This window comes from Pleurodeles waltl, chromosome 8 (assembly GCF_031143425.1).
Source record: "Pleurodeles waltl isolate 20211129_DDA chromosome 8, aPleWal1.hap1.20221129, whole genome shotgun sequence".
Lineage (NCBI taxonomy): Eukaryota > Metazoa > Chordata > Amphibia > Caudata > Salamandridae > Pleurodeles > Pleurodeles waltl.
This window is the reverse complement of record NC_090447.1, coordinates 155,354,995-155,378,571: the sequence shown is the minus strand read 5'-3', so window position 1 is coordinate 155,378,571 and position 23,577 is coordinate 155,354,995. Positions and strand designations below refer to the sequence as shown.

The 23,577-nt window shown below is 43.3% G+C and overlaps 1 protein-coding gene across 1 annotated transcript in view; it reads left to right on the top strand.

Moving 5' to 3' along the window:
- The first annotated feature begins 18,073 nt into the window (after positions 1–18,073).
- ME3 (malic enzyme 3) overlaps positions 18,074–23,577 on the top strand; it is a 384,512-nt gene continuing 379,008 nt past the window's right edge. The window contains exons 1-2 of the mRNA XM_069203992.1: positions 18,074–18,359; positions 19,108–19,353. Of these exons, the coding sequence (XP_069060093.1) occupies positions 19,141–19,353 (213 nt within the window). The 5' untranslated portion in view covers positions 18,074–18,359; positions 19,108–19,140. The remainder of the gene's footprint in view (positions 18,360–19,107; positions 19,354–23,577) is intronic.

Here is a 23,577-nt window from a genome sequence, read left to right as displayed (position 1 = left end):
AGCTAATTGCGCTCTGCCCACAAAATCAATTCTACTTTTGTATCTCTTGCCACCAACAGACGTGTAGGTTTTATATTGATTTGAGGTCTCAGAAAACACTAAATGATAGCAGAGGTACGCAAGATTTTAAAGAACAATGAGTATCGACACAGCAGGCAGTTTCGGCCCAACCCTTCCTCCACCCATAGCTGATACCAGAGGAGCTGAGTCCATCATGATGGCCCTTTTAAGTAAAGCTTAACACCTCCATCAAATTATGTGTCTCAGTATGCACAGTGCTACCTACATACTGATATTTGTCAACATTCACTATAAACCCATGAGTATGGGTTTATGAAATGCCTGTAGAACATGTCTATATATATATATATATATATATATATTATTTCTTAAGGAGATTTTAATAAAATAAACACACACATCAATATAAATGGAAATGTATGTCCAACAGTAAGTACATATATATCTTCCATTTCAATGGAGGAGTTACAGCTCCAGTGAGCACAATGACTTATTACCATGTTCGCTGCAGCCACTCGGCAAAGCTTTTTTTATTTAAAAAAAACAAACTTGCAAAGTGGGGGATTTCTTCCTGTACATGTTGCTTATCGTGCAATTTACTTCCTTGGTCCACCATCACTTGCATGGCCCTTCTAGGCAGATAAAACGAAAGAAGGTTTCCATGCCCTAAACAGGGTGGGGAGCCTGTCACTTTGGTCTGATAGCCTGATAGTGGGCAGGTCATCAAGGCAATCTTTATGCTGGCTAAGCCAGATGGGAGTCCAAGAGGGTAAAGTCAGAGCTTCCCCAACTCCAAAGACAGTGACGGAACCGCAAGACTGACATGGAGTGAGAACCACAAATTTATGGCAGTGCTCCCACCCTTCCATTCTCTGGATTCGCTCATTAGAACCACTTTAAAACTGCATATGGATTGTACGCCAAGACCTAGTTCATGTCTATCACTGTAATGTCTTAAGCAAAGTCTGCTCACCTGTGAAGTGACCAATTCTAGCATTGCCTCCGTTCACTATTAACAATAATAATAAGTTTGGCTCAAACCAGACGTTTGCTGTAAGTGCATCAGACCATGATTACTAGTGCCCTGAAGGAGCATGAGTTGTTTACCAGATGAGGTCAATACGGACACCACAAATAAGGTAATTATTACGTCCAGTATACCTGTCCTGGCTTTTAACTTGAATATGGGCACAACGCGTGTAATTTGATGTCTACCTTATCAAATTCCACATGTCTCTTTAATTACCAGACATTTTTTCCCCTCGTAAATATTGGCAGGTTTGTCCAGTGTTTGTCCTGCCAAAATGGACATAGGAAAAATTGCAGTGAGGCGATATTTATCCCATGGTGAAAGCTCCATAGGTGTCAGAATTCCAGCACCCCTGCGCAAACAGGAGTTTCCTATTGTGGTGCATGAAAGAGGAGCATATTTTGTTGTGTGACATCCTACAAATAGAGAGCCCAATATTACTCCATCCAACCTCTCCTCTTCAGCTGTAGATCCACAAGTAAATACAAACCACATGTACAAAGCATTTTTCTAGTCCCAAACGGGCCGATTGGCAGAATCGGCCCGTTTGCGACTAGACATTTTGTTGGGGGATGTACAAAGCCCAAATTGCAATTCGGTAACTTCTTACTGAATCACAATTTGGGTTTTACCATTCGGTATTAGGAAGGGACGTGTTCTGGGTGCCCCTTCCTAATACTGAATCTGAATGGTATGTATGATTGTTTTGCAACTGTGTATGCAGTTGCAAAACAATAGCAGTTAACACCAATTTCAATTGGTGTTAACCCATTCGCAAACTGGAAAGGGTCTCCATGGGACCCCTTCCCCATTGTGAATGGAAGCGCAAATATTTTTTCAGAGTACATAGTGGTCCCACAGACCAAATAAAAATCAAAACAGTGAGCATCCTGCCGTCCCTGAATCGACTAAGAGTTTTCCACAATGGCACCAATTATTGTGTAGGTGGGCTAAAGGATGCCCCCTTGCCATCCAACCCTGGCAGACGAATTCATACTCCATGTGGGGAAGATAGGGCGTGCAGGGGTAAGGGTTGTGATAAAGGGAGCCCTGCAGGGAACTGGTAGTGCAAGAAAAGTATTCCCTCGTAAGAGAATCAATGTCGTCTTAAGGATTTTCAGGCTCTGGGCAAGGCATATTTTGGAACCTCCTTTTTCAGTACAACTTTGAATTTTATTATCCATTTTCTGCTAAACCAAGCCTGCACATGACCAAACAATGTTGAAATATACGTTAAACTATCAATAACGGGGTGTGACAAAAACAGCCAAAATGTGTCTTGGCTGAGGCTCCAAAATTCCTACCATCACACTAGGTAGAGTGAGTGGCAGAGCCTGAGACAGAGGTGGACAGTCAGAGTGAAGATGTTGAGATAGATAAATAGAAGTGGTAGAGAGACACAAATCACTTTCCCCCCGGGAGGTGCTTTGGATGGTGATGGCGCTGGACAATTGCCCATGACTTAAATCGTCTCTGAGTAAGGCAGAGACAATGACAACAAGCACTTGCAATGCAATGGGTCTCGCATTTGCTCGACTTAGAGCTATTTAGCACTGCAAACCCCTAACCGGACTTTTCTTGCCACATAAACAAAAAATGAAAAGTAACACAGTTTCACATAAGCGAGCCGACGGCCACCATGAGCATGAAGGAGACACACAAAATAAAGCAGAAGTTTGCTCGCAGTCAAACGTATCGGTGAAAGGGCAATTATCCATGTAACCAGCAAAAGTGAACTATCCATGTAACAGGGTTGATGTCATGCAAAGCGATCAACTACTGTCCAGCGAGATCATACTGTATAGAAAATAAAAAGAAAAAGTAGTGCAGAAGCCATGTCGAAAACACAGAGCCTCGCATGTTTTCAGTAGTTTACGAGTGCTCTCCAGGCGGTAAGCACTGGCGTATGCATAACTTTCACTAATGAAATCAAGCGAGTTTTAAAAGGCAAGCCCACGAACCAACCAAACTGATGGGCGTGACATGGGCATGGCTATAAGTCCACAGAGAGATTACAACACGGACAGAGCGCTTTGTGCTCAACCTTAAAAAGAGACAGGGGCAGCGCTGACCGTATGAGCTGCAAGGAAGCACCAAATAACAGTGGTGTGGCTGAGCAGCCAAACTTCATGATGGAGTGAGAAAGTGTTGAAACAATAAGTGAGTGAGATGCTTTTTCAAACCTACCACTGTACCATATGCCAAATAAAAGCAAACAATTAACAAGCATTACAAAGTCAATAGGTCTGGCTTTGGCTACAGAGCTTTTGACTTTGCCCATATTTATTTTGTTAGTTAATAGGTTTTGCATGCAGTGTTGGGGGAGATGCCAGTCCCTCTGCTAAGCAAAACAAACATTGTTTAAAACTATATATGTATATATTTTCTTTTTTAATAAAAGCAAAGGTCTTCACTAATGCCAGACCTACAAAGAGGTCAAAGACAGAAGGGCTTCCTTTACCCGATGTCTACCCACTGTTAGCACTGTTAGAGGGAAATCAAACACTGAACACTCTGCTCAACTATCAGTGGCAAAGGATCGAACCTGTAGTTGATTATTTCTGAACCTGTAGTTTCAGCAACTGTTGGTTTAATCTGGATATTTCTCTTCCCTCATCCTAAATAACCTTTACTGTCTGGTGCAGCAGAGATGGGATTTGTAAGTACTCATTTAAAAAAATGTTGTTTAGAGAAATCTTTATTGATCTAAGAGAAGTAGTTTTAGATATAGTTTTCACAAGTAAAATATGCATTAGTGCATATCCAATGCACTATGGAGATACTGAAAACTTACACTGATGATACTAGAGCAGTGAATCTAATTTATATGCCAATGGAATTGTCTGAGACTTTTCCTCTGTTGGGAACTGCATTGGTATGATCGATCTAGGTATGTATGACTCCAGGTGGCAAAGTTTATTGTTGTCAGGGGAAGCATCATAAGGCCGTGAGCCCAAGGCATAGTAATTTGCCTAGAGGTAAAATGCATTCACTGGACATGAAGCTAGAAGTCACTGTCAATTGTATATGAATTGTGGCAGGTAATCCCTCTAGAGCTTTAGGAATATAACATTATGGAAAGGGGGGAGTAGGTCAGCTTAGGGAAAAGTTAGGCGTAGTGTTCAGAGGCCTGATAAATGCATCAAACATTGACCTAGGAGATATTTTCTATAACGTTGCAAACGTTTGCCTACGATTTTTTTACGATTCTAGGACATGCTAGATTTGAAAAAGTTACCAGTTTTGTAGGAGATGGAACTTCTGACGGCTCCATAATGCCAAAGAGCTGTTCTCCATTGGAACTGTGTCCCTGCACAGTGGGGTGTTCTGATTCTCAAGGTACCCTGCTTGTCTGCTTTCTTGAGCTCCAGGTCTCTGGAATCATAGGTGAAGGCAGATGTATGGTCGGGGAAGACAGAGGAGTGAGTAGGACAAGCGCCTTGATCCTCATTGGGCAAAAGAAGATTAGGAGACCGGGTAAAGAGAAGTTCTCACTCTTGGTGACAGGCTACCTTGATTCACATTAATGCTTCTGATCCATGCACCTCTGACAATCCAAGTTGTTTTCCTGATAGAAAACAAAGAGGCTTAGAGAAACAATGATGTGATGAGTAGGGTGTTTCAGAGAAATTCTTCAAATCAGGCTGCATTCTACAAGTTCCTGGATGATATTTATGGAATAGAAACACAACAAAACTGTTCTACACAAGGGCAGGTAAACCATCACATCTCCAATTGAATACCATGATGACATGTAATAATGTAAAAATGTATGACTACACTAACCAAAACGACTCAGACCTTATTCAAGTATGAAGGGATCCTTAAAGTTTTTAGGCTTTCATGATACCATGCAACCCATAGCCCGTTCAAAGAACTCAGTATTCCTTACATTCTGTGCCTGAGGTAGAAATATATGGGTGCAACAAATACCTGACCAATGGTGAATTTATTTGACTTCAACATTTGGTCCAAAAGAACAGGAGTTCTCCTTTAGATAACAAGATACTTACAGTTCTATGCGTGAAGCAGCAGAGGCCCTGCTGTCCACTCTGAACTCTTCACATGACAAGCATAGGTGTTGCAATGGGAACTGTTAAAGTACACTCAGGCTGAAAAGGGTTGCAAAAGACCCAGCGAGACTTCAGTTCAAGAAATTTTGGAGGCTGGATTTTTTAGTTGTATAATTACAGCATCAACTGTATTGGAATTCTAGGACATGCTATATTTTAAAAAGTAAGTTTGGATGCCCTTCCAGCACCCCAATGACCCAGCCAAAGGAGGGCATCTGATGATCTTTCATTTTGCTTCATTTATCTAAGGTGCTTAGTAGTCTTGGAGGCTTGTCAGACAAAATCTTGAGATGACTGGCACCAGACTGTGTATAAAACTTTAAAAGCCCTTGTTTAGAGTTCCTTCTTAAATCCAGAATAAATACCAGAGTGCAATATTTCCCATTCACGCATATTTTTCACAATATCCACTGCGTCTACACTTCAGTAGTCACCAAGCGATGAAAAAACTTAGAGACTCTGGTGTCTCTCCAGCCAGGGCTTTTGCAGGGTCAGCTTCACAGTGGTCTGCTAAGCATTCTTGTATTCATTTTGTTTTTGTCCTCATAATACCCCCAATGAGCACCAACTAGGTTGCCACCACCCCATGTAATCATGGTCGAACCCGTTGTCAGTTCACTGGGCCATAGTATGAGACAGGCTTCCCAGTCTTCCTGAATCAAAAGCAAATAATCATCAGATGGAATGGCATGTCATATCTTCAACAATTCCCAAAATCCACCTTCCCCTCTCTCATTTACTACTCTCCTTTCTATTTCCTTAAAGAAGAGTACTGATATTTTCCATGCATGCCAAGTAGGGGCAGAGGTTTGAGCCCAACACTCACAGATTTCCCGTCTTGCAAGCAGAACCAAATAGAAAATCAGGCTTCAATAATGCAGATGGGAGGAGAGGCCACCCGTATCCTGATGCTCTATCCCAAACAAAATCAATGAGGGGCTTACCTCCATAGCAACACCCAAAGAGCGAGAAATGGTCTTGCCCACTGCTGTCCAAAATTCCTCTAATTTTGGGCAGGAGGCAAACATGTGCACATCATCTGTCTCACTGCTGCCAGACCGCTTACAATCAGAGGATGCACCCCCATCTTATCTTTGCCCATTTCTTAGGCGTCCAGTGTGCTCTGTGAAGGGTAAAGAAATGATTTATCCTTAGTGCGGCAGGCTTAACCACTGAATACAAAGAAGAGAAGGATGCTTGCCATAACTCTTCCAACTCCCCATCTGGCAAGTACCCACTCCAGACAGCATACAACATTTTCATTCATTCCTCGGCTGCCGTCAGGAGATGCTGGTACCACCGTGCCACCTCCTTTTTCATGGCCCCACAATTGGGAAGATCCATTTTCATTTGTCCTGGCTCGGGCCGCCCCCGGCTCTTGAGCTACGCATTCACCTAATACACCTTAAATGTAGAGACAGCCCCCTCTGTCTTATTGCTCCAGTATTTCCAGGTTAACCTCTTCTTGTTGTTTGCCATCTGCCCCAATCTAGCGACACAACTATGTTTTAGAGGCATAGCGAGGCTATCCAATAAGCAATTTGGCTTTCTAGGAGAACCCCAAATGGGAGATAAGCTGCCATAAAAAGCAATGCCCAGAAGGGATCAAATCTCGGACTGGGTGGTGGCTGCTGCCCACAAACATTTCAGCCTGACCTTCTTAAAGAATTTTGGTGGCCCAAATTTATAAGAGAAAGCTTCCTCAGACAGGCCTGAGAGCATTGCTTCAAACATGACCCCTACCAAGGTGTCATCTGGGTGCAGTAATAGCATCCTGTTGTTCTTCAACTGGAAAGACCAGCAATAGAGCTGCAGATCCGGGAGGCTCAACCCACCTAAGCCAACCTTCCTCCTTAATTTTTTCCAGGATAGACATATACCCTTTCTAGCCCAAATAAATGAGGTTATCTTCCCTTGCAGTTTTGAAATGGCTCTTTTATCAAAAGTTAACAGAATATTGTAAACCAAAAAGGTGATTTGGGGTAAAATCCACCTCACTTATCAAGTTGTAGTTAAGACTACACTTTGGGGGAGCAGGAGTTCGAGGAGGGAACATGGCGGCTGTCTAGCGGCCAGTCGGAAGCTGCTGCCCGGGGTGTGTGATATGTGGGGGAGAAACAACAGTTATGCTTACTTTAGTGAGGTAGACGAGGAGGGGGTCCCCCTCTGAACCCCCTTGTTCCCCTTGAGGTTGGCTGAGTGAATGGTGGCTCCGGGGAAGCCGTGCTGGGTTACAGCAGCAGGGGTGTTCCGGGAACTCCATGCTGCATTGTGGTTTCTGCCGCATAGAGGTCACGTCTGGGAAAGTGTTGGCAGAGATAGCACAAGTTGTGACGCCCGGGGCAGCAAGACAGCAATCAATAGAGAGAAGATGGAGACAAAGCTTGCTGCAGTTCGAGACAGCAGGCAGTGTTACACGTTCATGGAGACTGATGGATGGCAGTCTGATGGTGAGCTTGGTCAGGGTTCAAGCGTTGGCTTGGGCTCTCAATGCATTAGACATGCAGCACACAAGCAACAGGGGATGGAGATCATAGATAAGACTGGGCTTCTGCAAGGCGATGTTAGTAGATACACTTTAAGATCCCATAATTCCCAGTGGGCAGTTGGGAAGGACGACGCAGAACTGGATCAGGGGAAAGTAAAGGCATCTGCAAGACAGGTAAAATCTCGGGATACGATTCCCTCAGCCAAAGCCCCTCACTTTAGGAAATCCTCTGCAAAAATTGTAGCAGCTGCCCCACCAAATGAGAAATAGGCACCCTTGGCTAAGAAATCCCAGAGAATTACACCTTCATTGAAATCTTATTTTAAAATATGGTCCGACCTATGTGGGGTTTCTGGAGTGGGTGAGCAAAGAAATACCTCCAGTTTGGGTCAGGTGAGGCAGATGGAGGAGGCGATGGCTTTTACTGGAATGAGCGAGAGCAATAATGAAACTAGGAGCATGGGGACTGGGAGTATTGATTCAGAAACTCTGGGTACTCTTGTAGCCCTCCCAGTAGTATCAACTTATAATAAAGGTTCATGCTTGGCAGCAGAAGAGACAGACCCGGTGCCAGGGGAGATTCCTGCAGAGGAGAGTAGCAGTCAGTGTGAGATCCGGGCTTCTGAGGGCTCAGGCACAGAGGATGGCAGTCCTAACGGATGGGATGCGGATCAGCAGATGTTTAGCCAATTAACCCAAGAGATCAAAGAACGCTTCTCAATCTCTGAGGCAAATCAAAGAGAGATACAGGTGACCTGCTCTAGCTTAGAAGCAAAGATAGGGAACCTAACCCAACGTACATGGGATTTGGAAGGCGGGCTCCAGGATCTTCAAACTGTGGTGCAAGAAAATAATCAGGAAGTGGTGCATCTGAAGCAGAGTGAGAAGGCTAGAAGGAACAATGTCAGAATCAGGGGGGTGAAAGAAGGGATGGAAGGGGTGGATATTAAATCTTTTGTAATTCATTTACTGAAGAGTCTCTTTCCACAGGAGGAATTTGTGGTTAACCTTGAGGCAGAAATCCAGAGACCCTTTTAAAATGCACCCTGGGCGGAAAAACCCACAAAAGATTTTGGTGAATTTTCTATCATTCTCTGTGAAGGAGAAAATATTGGGGTTAACCCTAAGATCGGGATCGTTGCAAGCACTGGAGGCTATCTTTAGGATTAGATCTGACATCTCTAAAGAGACAGCTGTTAGGCAGTGGGAGCTAGGAAACAGATTGGAGGAGTTAACCCCTTTAGCGTGTCGTCAGCCACTGGCCGACGCCCACACTACCTCCCTGGTGAGGGTCACGACCAGTGGCCGACACCAGGGAGGGGGGGGGGGGGTTAAAAAATCTTCGGGTACATACTAAACCCAGACATTCCTGGAAACTAGACATCCTGGGGAGCCCACAAAGGTGTGACTTGTGTTGATTCCCCAAAGTTTTCTTCCCCAGAAAACCCTGCAAAGCTGAAATGTTGAATAAAAACTCTATTTTTTTTTGCATTTCTGTCACACAAACTACAGGGATATGCTGGGATCCCAAAAATTCCTACCACCCAGTGATTCCTCACCTTTCCTGATAAAAACACTACCCCACTTGAGTGCCTGTACCTAGTGCCTGCATCAGGAATGGATCACCCCAGGGTCAACAGTTGCCTCATGTAAGGACCAACATTGGGCGTTGTGTGATCTATTCCTGTTACGGGCACTAGGCCGACCCACACAAGTGAGGTACCATTTCTATCGGGAGACTTAGGGGAACGCTGGGTGGAAGGAAATTTGTGGTTCCTCTCAGATTCCAGAACTTTCTGTTACTGAAATGTGACGAAAAAGTGTTTTTTGGCCACATTTTGAGGTTTGCAAAGGATTGTGGGTAACAGAACCTGGTCAGAGCCCCACAAGTCACCCCATCTTAGATTTCCCTAGGTATCTAGATTTCAAAGATGCACAGGTTTGGTAGGTTTCTCTAGGTGCCAGCTGAGCTAGAGGCCAAAATCAATAGCTAGGCACTTTGCAAAAAACACGTCAGATTTCAATGTAAAAATGTGATGTGTCTATGTTGCGTTTCCTGTCGCAAGCATTAGGCCTACCCACACAAGTGAGGTGCCATTTTTATCAGGAGACTTGGGGGAACACAGAATAGTAAAACAAGTGTTATTGCCCCTTGTCTTTCTCTACATTTTTTCGTTCCAAATGTAAGACAGTGTGTAAAAAAGACGTCTATTTGAGAAATGGCCTGTAATTCACATGCTAGTATGGGCACCCCAGAATTCAGAGATGTGCAAATAACCTTCTCAACACCTTGTCTTATGCCCATTTTGGAAATACAAAGGTTTTCTTGACACCTATTTTTCACTCTTTAGATTTCAGTAAATGGATTGCTGTATACCTGGTATAGAATAAAAACCCATTGCAAGGTGCAGCTCATTTATTGGCTCTGGGTACCTAGGGATCTTGATGAACCTACAAGCCCTATATATCCCCGCAACCAGATGAGTCAAGCAGACGTAGCAGTATATTGCTTTCAAAAATCTGACATTGCAGAAAAAAGTTACAGAGTAAAACGTGGAGAAAAATGGATGATTTTTTCAGCTCAATTTCAATATTGTTTTATTTCAGCTGTTATTTTCTGTAGGAAAACCTTATAGGAGCTACACAAATGACCCCTTGCTGAATTCAGAATTTCGTCTAACGTTCAGAAATGTTTAGCTTACTGTGATCCAGCATTGGTTTCATACCCATTCCTGTCACTAACTGGAAGGAGACTGAAAGCACAAAAAATAGTAAAAATGGGGTATGTCCCAGTAAAATGCCAAAATTGTGTTGAAAAATGTGGTTTTCTGATTCAAGTCTGCCTGTTCCTGAAAGCTGGGAAGATGGTGATTTTAGCACTGCAAACCCTCTGTTGATGCTGTTTTCAGGGAAAAACCACAAGCCTTCTTTGGCAGCCCTTTTTTCCCTTTTTTTTAAATAACAAAACGAAATTTTAGCTGCATTTTGACTAATTTCTTGGTCTCCTCCAGGGGACCCACAAACTCTGGGTACCTTTGGAATCCCTAGGATGTTGGAAAAAAAGTACACAAACTGGGTGTGGATAGCTTATGTGGACAAAAAGTTATGAAGTCCTAAGCGCGAACTACCCCAAATAGCCAAAAAAGGGCTCAGCACTGGTGAGGGGGAGAGAGGGTAGGAGGCCCAGCTGCTAAGAAGCTATTGATGTTGGGAGCCATGGCACAACTAAGGTTTACGGCCATCCTGAAGGTGATGTGGCAAAATAAGATACACGACTTTTCTGATCCAGAGGATGTGGATAGTTTTATTGCACAGATGAAGGGGGGGGATAGCCAAGGGAAATTAAAGCTAGGAGTATGGCAGTGTCGGCCCTCAAAGGGGCTGGGCTGGAACGTGTATTAGGAAATGCCTAGTAATAGAGCTGGGAGGGTTCCAATGGGAGCAATTGTGGTGGGGAGCATGGGGCCGGGGGATAAAAAAAAGTGAATGTCCTCAATTTAAGTCAGGTGATTATCACACAGGGGGAGTGCCAACTAGATATATAGGCTTTGGGAAAAAAACGAGTACGAGAGGGATGAGTGTAGGAGAGGTAGGCAGGGAGCAATCTTTGTCAATTCTTTGCTGGAATGTAAATGGGCTGCGTGTAGCAAAAAAGGCAGCGATCAGTTTTACAATATTTGAAAGAGTATAAATCCCAAATAATTATGCTCCAAGAAATCCATCTTTTGAAACAGGAATGTAGGGATCTTTTTTTGAAGCTGAGATGGGTGGTGAACATAGTAGCTACGGATCAAGTACACTGTACTAAAGGTACTTAAGGTAAAGTCAGGGGTGAACTTAGTTCGATATAAAGTGGATGAAGGGGGGCATTGGATAGTTGCTGAAGTAAAGATTCATCAACTCCCATATACCCTAGTATATGGCCCAAGCATGGATGACATCACCCCTCTGTCATAGCTTTTTTCAAATCTCCTTCACTTTAAAGCCCCTATCATCTTAGGAGGAGATTGTACTGTCTTATTAGACAACACGCTTGATAGATCCTCAGTGAGGATAAAAATCAGTTCCCCAGGGATGAGGGCATAATTTATGGATATGGTGGAAAATTGTAACTTGGGTGATGTTTTACAGAGTATAAAAGGGAATTGCAGGAAATATACTTCCCATAGCAAAAAGAATAGCATTTTCAAGGTTAGATTGTTGTTTTTGGATAGAAAGGAAATGGAGAAAGTGATGGGAATAGAACATTTCCCAATTCATTTATCAGACCATGCGGCTTTGCTGTTAAAAATTGAGTTGAAGAACGTATGGGAGAACAGGACACGCTTGATAGGAGGATTTTGTTGCAGGCAGAGTTAGTAGCTAAGATACAACAACAGACAGAGGAGTTTTTTTTCTTCGAACTTGATATCTGCTTTAAGGCATGTGGTTTGGGATGCATATAAGGCCTATTTAAGGGGGGCTCTAAAAAACATATTGGCGCATTGGGTAAAGCAGAAGAAATTACAACTCACTCACATGGAGGAAGAGGTAGCGAGATTGGAAGACGTGTTAAAAACTAATTTACCAAGTGATGCAGGAAGGATGAAGTTCTTAGAAGACCTAGAGGACTTGCAACTAAAGCTCAGAGTTAAGATGGAGGAAAGAGTGTTACAGCAATGGGAAGTTAGTAGAGCAAGGGATATTGTAAAAGGGGAATGGTGTGGAAAGCTGCTTACCTGAAATCAAGGTTGGAAATGAGCCAGAAAAGTATTAGTTAGATTACGATTGGAGATTCGGGGATGGTTACTGAATAAAGTAGTAAGATCAAAGCTACCTTCAATACCTTGTTTTAGGATTTATATACAGAAAATCTGGAGGTAAACATGGAGGTAGTGGAAATGTGGCTTCAGAAGAAACGTCTCCCAAAATTGTTAGTGATCAGCAACAATTCTTGTGCCAGGAAATTACTGGCAGTGAGATATTGGCGGTATAAGGAAGTTAAAAAAGGGGAAGGCTGCAGGGCCTAGTGGGATCCCTAGTGAACTTTACTCTGCAATTGCGGAGGGGATTGTCCCAGTCTGGGTGGAGCTGTTTAATCCCACCCCAATAGAGGGTGGCCCTATCCTGGGTCGTGGAATGAAGTGGTAATTCACTAATATTGAAGCCAGGTAAGAATCCCCAACAGTGCCATACGTATCATCCAATCTTGTTACTTAACTGTGATTACAAGGTTTTTACTAGCATTTTAGCAGCATGTTTACATAAAGTGGTGGGGTACTTGGTACACCAGGATCAAAGGGGATTCTTGCCAGGGAGGAATATGGGAGAACTTAATCAATCTAATAGGTTCAATTGATTTAGCCACAACCTTGGGTATTCCATTAGCATTTGTGACGGTTGATGCAGTAAAGGCATTTGACCATGTGGATTGACAATATATTATGGTAGTTTTAGCCCATTTTGGAGTGGGCAAACCCTCAATAAATGTGATGCCGAGGATCTATAGCGCGCCAACTGCAAGGATTCTGATGAATGGTAGTTTGTCCTCGCCAGTGAAAATAGAAAGGGGGCAAGGCTGCCCCTCTCTCCTGTTCTTTTTGATCTTTATATTGAAACTTTTGCTGAGAGTCTGAGATTAAATGAACAGATAAAACCTTTTGTGGTAGGCATATATTCTAGGGAAAATGCTCTATATGCTGATGATTTAATGGTGTACACCTCGGATGTAAACTTTGCCCTTCCACATCTTATGAGAGAAGCTAGGTAGTTTTGCGAAGCTTGCTGGATATGAGATAAATGAAGGAAAAACTGAAATAATGGCTTGGAGTCATAACTGTGAGAAAGTTAGACGTTTTGCTGAGATTAGATATTTGGGCAAAAATATAATCCAAGACATAGGAAAAACAGCAGCTGTAAATTTCAAGCAGGTGGATCATGAGGTTAGAGTCTTGTAAAAAAAAAAAAGCATTCTTGTATTCAGAAGCCCTTCTGCTTTTGGTGCCTCTGTTGCAGGTATCAGGAGGCCAAACACTTGAAACTTGGAGAACAGTTCCAGCATCAGGGTACCAGGAGTCAGGAGTCCTTGACTTCTTTGTCACAACAGTTGGGTGGAGCCTTTTTCCGGCAGGATGTTTATTCCCAGGAAGAGCAATGTTCTATGTAGTAGTTGGTTAGGTGCCAATCTTATACTCTGCAGTGATTGAAGAACTCTTTGCACCCATTCCTGTCTATGTTTTTAAAATGAAGCCAAGCTAAAGCACAAAAGTATTCTCTGAAGCCATATATGTTTGTCATAAATGTGTTTGATGTAAATACACACTGCATCCCACATATTACAGTTAATATCAAAGCCACTGGTGCAATTTCTTTGCTAACTTACAATGGCTGTACTGGAAAGTAAAAGAACGCAATTGAGTAAAGCTAATTTCATAGAATAACTTTAGTCTGCAAGCACACGCACTGTGGCAGTGCAATGGCGCCATCATAGTAGTGCACAATCATAACAGCAGAAAAACTAGAGTCCATAAAAGGGAAAGGATATGGGGTAACCACGCAGAAAATACAGATTCCCTGCGCTGTACACAAATGGAAATCATTTCACTTACCACTAGCAGAAACTGAAGGGAGGGGTTTTCCATACTTTCGCACTTTCATCAGCAGTCCAATAAACCATAGGAGGTCCCTAAAGCCCCAACAACCACTACTCAGTTTCTGCATCAGAGGCACTTACTTTTAGCTAGCACAATACGCCTCTTCTAGCACTGACTGCTGTCAGTATTCAAGAAAACTGCAGGAAAGTTCCTTGCCTCGCACCTAAAGCAATACTTGCTGCAACTGCAGGGCGGCATCACAATTTCAAGTTCACAGAAGATGTCTAAAAACTACAAGCACTCCCTGATTGGTTCACCTAAGCCTATGAGAGTATATTAGCTGAAATTGCGTTGATGACACGATCACCTTTAAATACCAGATATCGAGGTGAAATATAGAGTGATAAATGCAGCGGGATGAGGGAATCTTCAAGGAGTGGTGGAACAACTTTGCAAGGCATGAAGGGCCATATGTACAAACACTTTTTCCCATAGACACAGAATGGGGAAAGACCTTTGCTTCATCTGGCCTGAAGTCCTTTGTGAGCCAGCATCACTGAGTGTGCTTTGCCACTGGGGGTGGCTGGGTCCCTCTTGCCTCGTAAGTTGCCCCCAGTGGCCAGATGTGCAGGACCATCCCAAAACATAACTGTTCTCCTAACACCTATACCACTGCTCCCACTGAAAACCAAAAAAGATACCTGTGTTCTACAAACCCTTTGAAGCTCCATCAGGGCTTCCTTATATTCATCACATTAAGTGAAAAAAGCTGGCATAATGCTACCTTCCTCTCACTGGCACTGACCGCACATGGCAGACGCCTATGCTTCCTATGGGTCTATAAAGTTTAAAAGATGGCAGGGGAGCAGGCAGCAGGCCCTGCCTTAACATCCACCATCCCACCACGTACCTCGAGTCTGTGGAGATCTGGAGAAATTGACATTCCACTGGATTTCATTTGGTTAAGCACTGAGCATCAAGTTGGTTGTTCACTTGACAGACATAAGAGAACAATCAGTAAAAGACCATACTTTTCTATGTGGTTTGCATAGAAAACCCATTACACACAATACATTTTCCGGTAGCGGTTCACATCGGTGATATCAAGCCAGCCATCAAATAACTGGGTTGCCTACTGTCACAATAATTCCAACTGCATTGCACTATCTCCACAAAGCTTCTGCTGACCGGAAGGACTAAATGAATGCTCCTGCAGCAGCCACGTGTACCTAGTTCTCCTACCCCTGGGTCACTAAGACCCCAGTGAAATGGAGGAAGATTAGGTGATGCAGGACCACCTCCTTTGGCACCTCCTCCTTGTGCAGGTCTCCACAGGAGCAAGGGAATGCATACGGCAGACAGCTGCTATAGGCAGAGATGTTTTAAGGCGTGGGCTCTGGCTCACTGCCCCAGCCTCTCAGGGGGCCCCTGATAAAGCCAGCTTTGTTCTGCATGCAGACAGCTTAGACCTGATGATCTTGAATAATTCTCAAACAGATTGTTTTAAACATCACTTTGCTTTAATTTAATCTTTAAATGGGTGATAGTACAGACAATTTGCGGGTACAAGTTTATTTTTCAAGCAACATCCGGCTTCTTTTAGATCACAATAGTACCTTACTTATGAGAAATGGGGTGGTGTCACAGAGATTATTTGCAGTAATATTAGTGAACTGTGGCTAATGTTATAATGCTGAAAACATGTCACTATCCCGGAATATTAGATGTAAACATATTTTGAATGTGAACGATTGCGCCTGTCCACTGTCAGTGAACTGGCCAAAGAGGGCGTGAAAGAGCTGAAAATTAATCATAAATTCAAACTTGTTCTGAAGATGGGTCACCAAAATAGGTTTGGCCCAGGGCCCTCTACATCCTTAAGACGTCCATGGCTATAATTCTGTCTCCTACCACAGTCCTCTGCCTACCTTACGTCCATGGAAAGGAGAGAGCAGGTGGCTTCTGTTTTAGTCTGTACTGACCTGAGGGGAGCAGTGTAAACAGAGGGAAGGTATCTGTGATTATCAGCAGCTCTTTTGCTCTGACAGGTGCTAGGTGCAGTGGCTGCCCCTGCTCTCAGATTGAGGTGAGGCCCCCAGCTCTTCAAGAGGATGGGAAGAGAGGGAAATGGGAGGGTCAGGGCATGAGGCCAGATGTCAGTGTTTGTATATCTTGTGGTAGTTCAAAGGCATACTCAGGCAGGGTGGGGAGGGTTGTAGGAGTCCAGGGAAAGCTGTCTTAAAGTGTCTTGACTTGTAGGTGGGCTTCAAAAGAAGAGAAGGAAGTGACCATGTGGATGTTGGGAAAGGGTGTCAAAAGGCCAACTATTTAAATCCTTGTGTGCAGGCATGGCTGAAATACACTGATGGAGGTGGGTCAGAAAAGATGGGTACCAAAGAGGTGATTTATAGTTTGTGAACAGGGTACTATGTTGCAAACACGACGGGGTACCCAGTCTGCCAAAATAACTGCCCACCTACCATATTTAGGGTAGGGACGACTGTCAACTTTCTGTGGAAAGAGCCCCGCTTTGGCTTTGTCCACAGTTAGCTTGCTCCCACAGCCTCATGAAGGAGGAGCCACTGGAGGAAGGGCAGTACATCACCCGCCCTCATATGGGTGGATGGTGTCATATCATTTTTTCTGTCCATCACTCTCAGGTTGTATGGACAGAAAAAAAACAAATAATGACTGCTAAACAGGAAAAACAACTCTCTGGGCGAGGGGCCCATAAGTTTTTTTTTTTTTATGTATTTCAGTAACAAACTCCCACTTTGGGAATTTGTTTCTGAGAAACAAAAAGCTTCTAAAAGTTTAATGGTCGCCATGAAAACCCATGGCAGCTGCCTACCAAACTTTCTGTACATTGACAGGAACCACCATGACAGCAGCTCCTCTCAAGGTACAGAGATCTTCGCTAGGCCAACGGTGATATCTAAATTTTTTGATGGTAATTCATCGGGTAATGTCCTCCACCACCTTGACGGACAGAGCACCGTCCACCACACTCTAGATCTGGCCCCATGTTTGTTACCAAGCTAGGTATAGTGCATAGTTCTGGAGAAATACAGAGGGATGTGTTATGTCTGATACATAACATGTGGGGATGGAGCGGCAGGGTGTGCTTGTGTTTCATGGGTCCCCCACAATATCCCTTCTCGCCTCTTATTGTTCTTCTCCATGAGGGCAGTTAAAAGGAGAGTGGAAATCACTACACAAAACATAATTATGCATGAATATCTACAGGGGGATATTTTCCACTCGAGGTTCCGAGCGTCACACACAACTCCAAACTCGCTATGGCTGTTTGTGATGCCCCTCGAAATCCTTCGATGGAAAAAGAGGTTCATGATACCGATGCATTGATTATTGGCAAAATGAACTGAAGCGTTTCGAACAGAAAATCTGCACATAACAATCTGTATGGTAAGAAGCACAACAACAGAAGCCAAGCTGGGGACACATGGATGGCGACGAAGATACAAACGGTACAACCTGAAGATACTCACTTTTAAGAACATTTAGATTGTGCGGGAAGCCTTTTATGTAGGTCCTCGGTGCAAACACAATAAATGCAAAATCTGCAAAGCCGGTGTCCATGCTTCAGTACACACATACAAGGTGTAGGTTGCAACAGATATTAATACACACAAGCACATGCTGCGTTACGTGTGCATTTTGTAATTCGCGCGCGAACATAGCAATACTCGATGCCCGTGCTACATTAAATTATAAGGGGATTGCATGTTGTATTCTTTTAGGTGTTGCAATGGTCGTGTACTTTTGGAAAGCGTTGGGCTGATGAGCCATGGACTTGCTGAGTCCGGGTTCGAGTTTTTACGACGTCCTGCCCCCCTGGAGTACATGCGTTTTTCCCCGGGGGTCTGCCAGACCTACGCGCGAGCCCTTTAGAAAGGGAAGAAATACGAAGGGTGTATTTTAAGAGATGAGACCTGTTGCGTTACTCTCAGGGGGTCACGTGGCGCGGCAGAAGGCGGAGGCTATAACGCTGCTGTCAATGCCACTGCTCAGCGGGAAGAGACTGTGCTGAGCATCAGCTGCTCGCATCCGCGGCCTGCTGAGTAACAACAACCGAGCCGAAGGGCAGCACAGCACAGGGTGCACGGCCGGCTCCCCGCCAGGGCTCCCTCCGGCAGAGCAGAAGCGAGGCACCGGTGAGGGCGGGAGAGGGGGCAGCCTGCGCCGTCATGTCTTGTTTGTTTCTTCTTCCTGGGGCAGCGCGTGCGTGAGAGGCGTCTGCATCCTCTGAACCGTGGTGCACTTGCCTCTTTCTGCTTCCTGTGTGCGCGTGAAATAAGGAGTCTCCGCTCCCCCTTTCATCATTCTCTCTACTTCCCGGGCTGCAAGGCTGATGCGATGCCTCCTCGGCCTCCCATGCCCCTGGCAGCCCCTCTCTTTGTTTCCCTGACTCTTGTTTTGAAACACTGTTGCCGTATTTTGTGAAGTCAGAATAAAGGCATCCACGCTTCGTTCTTTGTATCAAGTTCTTTTTGTAGCGACATTTCGCGAAAAGGCTTTTTATTGTTTGAACCCAGGTTTATTTAAACCCGTGGTTTCACAATCCCTGTCCCTTGTGCCCCCTTCCGCACTCGTTCTTTTGTTGCTCTCACTGTGCATCTCTCCGACCCCGTATCAAAGCATAGCGTGCGTTTCGTTCATTCACAAAGTGATTTCCAGCCAAATCTTTGATTCACTCACAATTTCTTTATGTCTGTTAACAACTGCAAATAAACAGATGACTTCGTTTATTTTTAACATAGCGTAAGAGAAAGGTAGATTTATTTTAAACATATCGTGCGTGTGTTCGTGTGCCGGGCAGCTGCTGTTTTATTCAACTCTTAGCAGTCCTCAGAAATTGCACTTGTAACTGTTCCATTGTGTCTTTCCTCTCTCCTTTCTCAGATTTGGAACATTACCTACCTTTGTTATTCAGACATGATGTCCACTTGCAATAGAGTTGCGACCAAAATGCTGGACATGCTGCAGAGAAGTCCACGGGTCCCTCCACTCGCATCACCCAGCGGGAGGACCACGTGGCAGGCGGTGAGGGTCTGTCATGCGGTGGGGGGAGGCCAGACACACACAGCCAAGAACCAGGCCATCAAGAAGAGGGGCTATGACATCACCAGGAACCCCTTCTTCAACAAGGTAAGCGCCCACTGTAATGTCATCTTTCTGGGATTGTGAAAACATCTTCCATAGGTATAAATATACATGCACTAACCTAGCAACCACTATCTGAGTGCTGCGGAGAGAGCTCCAGAAATAGTCCTCTTTTGAGGACCACCTACTGTTTTCGTGCCCCCATTTATCTTCTCTACAAACTGTCTTAAAAAGTGTGTCTGTTCTCTACCACTCTACGGTCTGCTTTTTCGAACAGTGCATCCACTCTTTTTTTGTTTCCTTATCAATAGTTATTTCTTTCACAGTTGTATTGAGATCTAGCCGCCATTCGTGTGGGTTTGAGTAAATTATTTGTGCATCATAGAAGTCAATAGCACTAGACAAAACTTTTTTTGCGTCAGAGAATTGAGCAACTGAATATAATTTAAAAGGTTTGCTTCTCCTGAATTTCTGCCAAAGGATCTGACTGATTGGAATCAAAGCAATTTGCCTGTTTCTCTTGGCAATGTCTTCTTTTGAGCGACTGACCGTGAAATTAAAGCTCTTATCCTGCAGACATAGCAGAAGACAATTTTCTCCCTAGGATTACATGTAATTCTTCTGAAACAACTCTTTCTAATCCTGATGAAAATACTGCTTGTTTATCTTACACAGGACCACACGGGGAATAGGCACGTCTTCAGTCTCTGTATGACACCTAAAGTAGGGTGAAAGCTTTGTTTAGGCATGCCTATCCTCTATTTGGTAACATCCTAAATAAACAGAGTTGGTGGCAAGTGTATTAGGAGGTTCTGTTCTATAGATTGTCCACAACAAATGGCATTGTTCTTATTTACCAACAATTGAGTAATTAGATCGTGGAGGTATTATAGCTTATGCAGGTCCTCTTGGTGTTTGAAGAACAACAAAACTTTGGATATAAAGTAAAAGCACGTGAGACTTGACTAAAGCTGATGCTCCATATTTGTTTACTTCACTTTTCCGATGGTTTCATTCCTCACTCCGTAATGTCTGATGGGTCGGTCATAATATTAAGGGACATTGGGCTTTGGGTTCCATACACGGTCTCCGTCTCAAGTTGCTGGGAAAGGTCTGCATGGCTTTGGTGACTGTTTGCCTGCAGTGTTCTTGCCGCCTGCACTTCCTCCTTCGTTTCTATAGTAATGTCAGAGATCCTGAAGGTACTGATGTGAGATTGACTTGTTCTTATTGTATTTTTTTTTTTTCGTGTTGTGTTATTTCCTTTTCATCTATCAATTTTCGCCCTTGATTCCCAGAATAATGTTGATTTTCAGTGAAAGTAGCTGCTTTTTATGGACATTTTATAATTATACATCTATTATGTTTTTGTTTTGCTGTTATATAGACCCAACTCCAATTATTTGACTGTTCTTTCATGTTTAAATGGGATGTAAATGTGATAAATACCATCGTATTATGAAGGTCTCTTTATTCTGAGAGGCCTGCTATATTCAGATATATGTGGCATCCCCTACTACGCATTCGATTTATGAGTTTTGTGATGAAACCATCATTTCCCGGATAAATGTCAGCATGTCAAGCCTGCCCGGAGTTGTCATGGAAAATGTGGCCAGCAAATTCCACGACATGCTGGTTTTGGTGTGGTAAGCACATTGTCCCCATTTTGAGAGCAACAAAAATTATAATACGCGATAATTATCTCACTCGATACATTCTGAACATATTGAGGTCTGCTTTTATTCATGTGCTAATTATGACACCTAACACTGAGGGACTTGTAATGAGGGCTCTCGTGTTCAAAGCAAATGAGGCTTACAGTTTGCTCCAGTGCATGCTAACACTCAATACATGAAGACAGCCTTCCATATAGAAGAGCAATGATGCAGCATAGACAGAAACACAAGAATGCTGCAGTGGAAGACAAGGCACTCGGTAATGTCATTATCTTTATTTTCATGCAGTGCTTCATCCTGCAGTGTTTGGTACATCTAAGATCTTTGAAGGACAGGTTTTACTATAACACAGCTTAATGGTACCCCATTTATCGGCCTCCGAGACAAAAGGCTGTTTGTCGTGCTGGCGCTCAAAACCTGACTTGCAAGTCACACCAGTTCTTAGGACCAAGTGCTTACCGAACTGAGCCATTTTACTAGCCTAATATGTTGTGAAACAGCAGACTTTGCTCTGATGCGAATAGTAGAGCCCCACCGCCAAATGAAGCTATGATCCTATTCACAGAACATTATGCGCTTCCATGGGAAACATCAGTGTGCAAAAAGGATGTGCAGCTGGAGAACACACAGCAAGGGCTAATCCGGCAACTAGCTGGGTTGTCCACTATCCAAGATTTAGTTCGAGCGTGAAATACTGAGTTCCCAGGGAACAGTGTAATAGGGACCAGTAGGAATATTGGGAACATCTGGAGTGTGAAATTAGGATGGTGCTACAAAGGAATATAAATATAGTGTTTTCTCTACGAGGAAAATATAATGTAAAATGTATATAAAGAAAGACTGGTGCACGTTCACTTTTCTAATCATTTGAAATCTGCAGATGTTCTGGGGAAGCATGACTAGTAGCAATATAAGTGTGCTTGCAGAAATAAGATTTTTATATTTTTCAGTAGTACTCCTTGTGATTGTTTCAATACCTTGAAATAAGTAAAGATATACAAGTTATAGATTTTGTTTAGATGTACTCACCATTTTTAAAATCACACCCACATTGATATAAATTGAGCTCACCTAGAATAAAATGAGCAAGTTGTGTCTAAGCATTTGGTGTTTTGGAATCTCTCAATCTTGCGTCATAGACCCTACACTACATATACACCCAGCACTCCACCTCGAAGCAGTGACCCTGACAAGCATCAGAAACTGGCCCAACATTGTGTACCTCTAAGATGGCTGAAACTGAGAGCCACCTGTATGAGTGCTGCAGGCTGGTTGAGTTGTTTTGCTGATATGAACAGACTATTGCACAGAGGAGGCCCTGGCTTTGAGGTGCCTTTTTGAATATTTTGGTCAGTAATATTCATTTTTTTTTTTTAAAGCAAACATTATACCTGAGTATACATGGATAGAAGGATGCTATTTGGATGTTTGCTATTTATATTTGATCTTCTATTGTGAAGATTTCACAACCATTGTTTTGTTTGCTTCACCCACTACCCGAAATAACTCTTTGAGTGGCATATTGAGGTGTCTAATAAAGCCCACATATAAGGATTGGTTTAAAATAACAGATAAATCAAATTTTCTTTCTAGCCACTTAATGATTTATTTGCTTTAATCTAGGTAGATGATTTGATTACATGGTTCGGTTGCTGACTTGAGAAAAATGTAAAGTTTTATTTATTTTAAAAATCCTCATTTTATCAAGATATACCGATTATACTTTGTATGCACTGAAGGATCTGAACAAAAAATGGAGGTAAACTAGAATCAGTTTTCTTACCAAATATTGTTCCCCAGTCACTCCTAGAATTTGCTTGTCTGTGCAGTTTCCCATATTTCTTTTAAGAACCAGTCATCTTTCCCACGTGCTCATAGTAACTTTCCAATACCACAAATTTTCCAATCTCTTCTATCCAATTGAAACCCAGGTCTCCATCCAGTGTCTCCTTTGACCCAGTAGTATAATCCTAGACCAATCACTTATTGAAACTTGACTCTGTTTCCTAATCTGCTTACACTGGAGAGTGCACGCACTGCTTAAATATGGCCGCCAGCCCTTGGGGTGGAGGGGAGTGCATGCTTTCTGTGGTGGGATGAGGTTGCACTGGTGTGAGTTTGCTTTGGAAATTCACTCCGTCTCTCGCGCTGCAGGTGGATTACGCCATGTTGGATATTATACTGCTGAGCAGGAATGCCTGACTTGGCAAGTACTGGAAACAGCATTTATTACACCTCTGATTCGGCTGAGCTTGCATCTGAGTCCTATCAGTGAAGTGGAACCAACGCTAAAAGTGAAGCCTCTAGTTCTTACCTCAATATCTCGTCCCTTCCCATAAAGTCTAATCAGCGGGGGTGGTTATACTCCTCTTTTACAGTTTCGGTCAAAGGTTAAGCAGGTAGATTGCATTCTTGCATTTTCATATCTATTTTATATGGGGCGTCCGTGCAATTGATGGAAACCTTGAACGCATTGTTGAGCAACTTGGAACATCACCAAGGCCGTGAACACCAGAAGCGGTGTGCGGTTGTAGTGAATAGACTGAATACATGTCATATTGCATTGGCAGACATCCATCTAACTAAGTTGCAA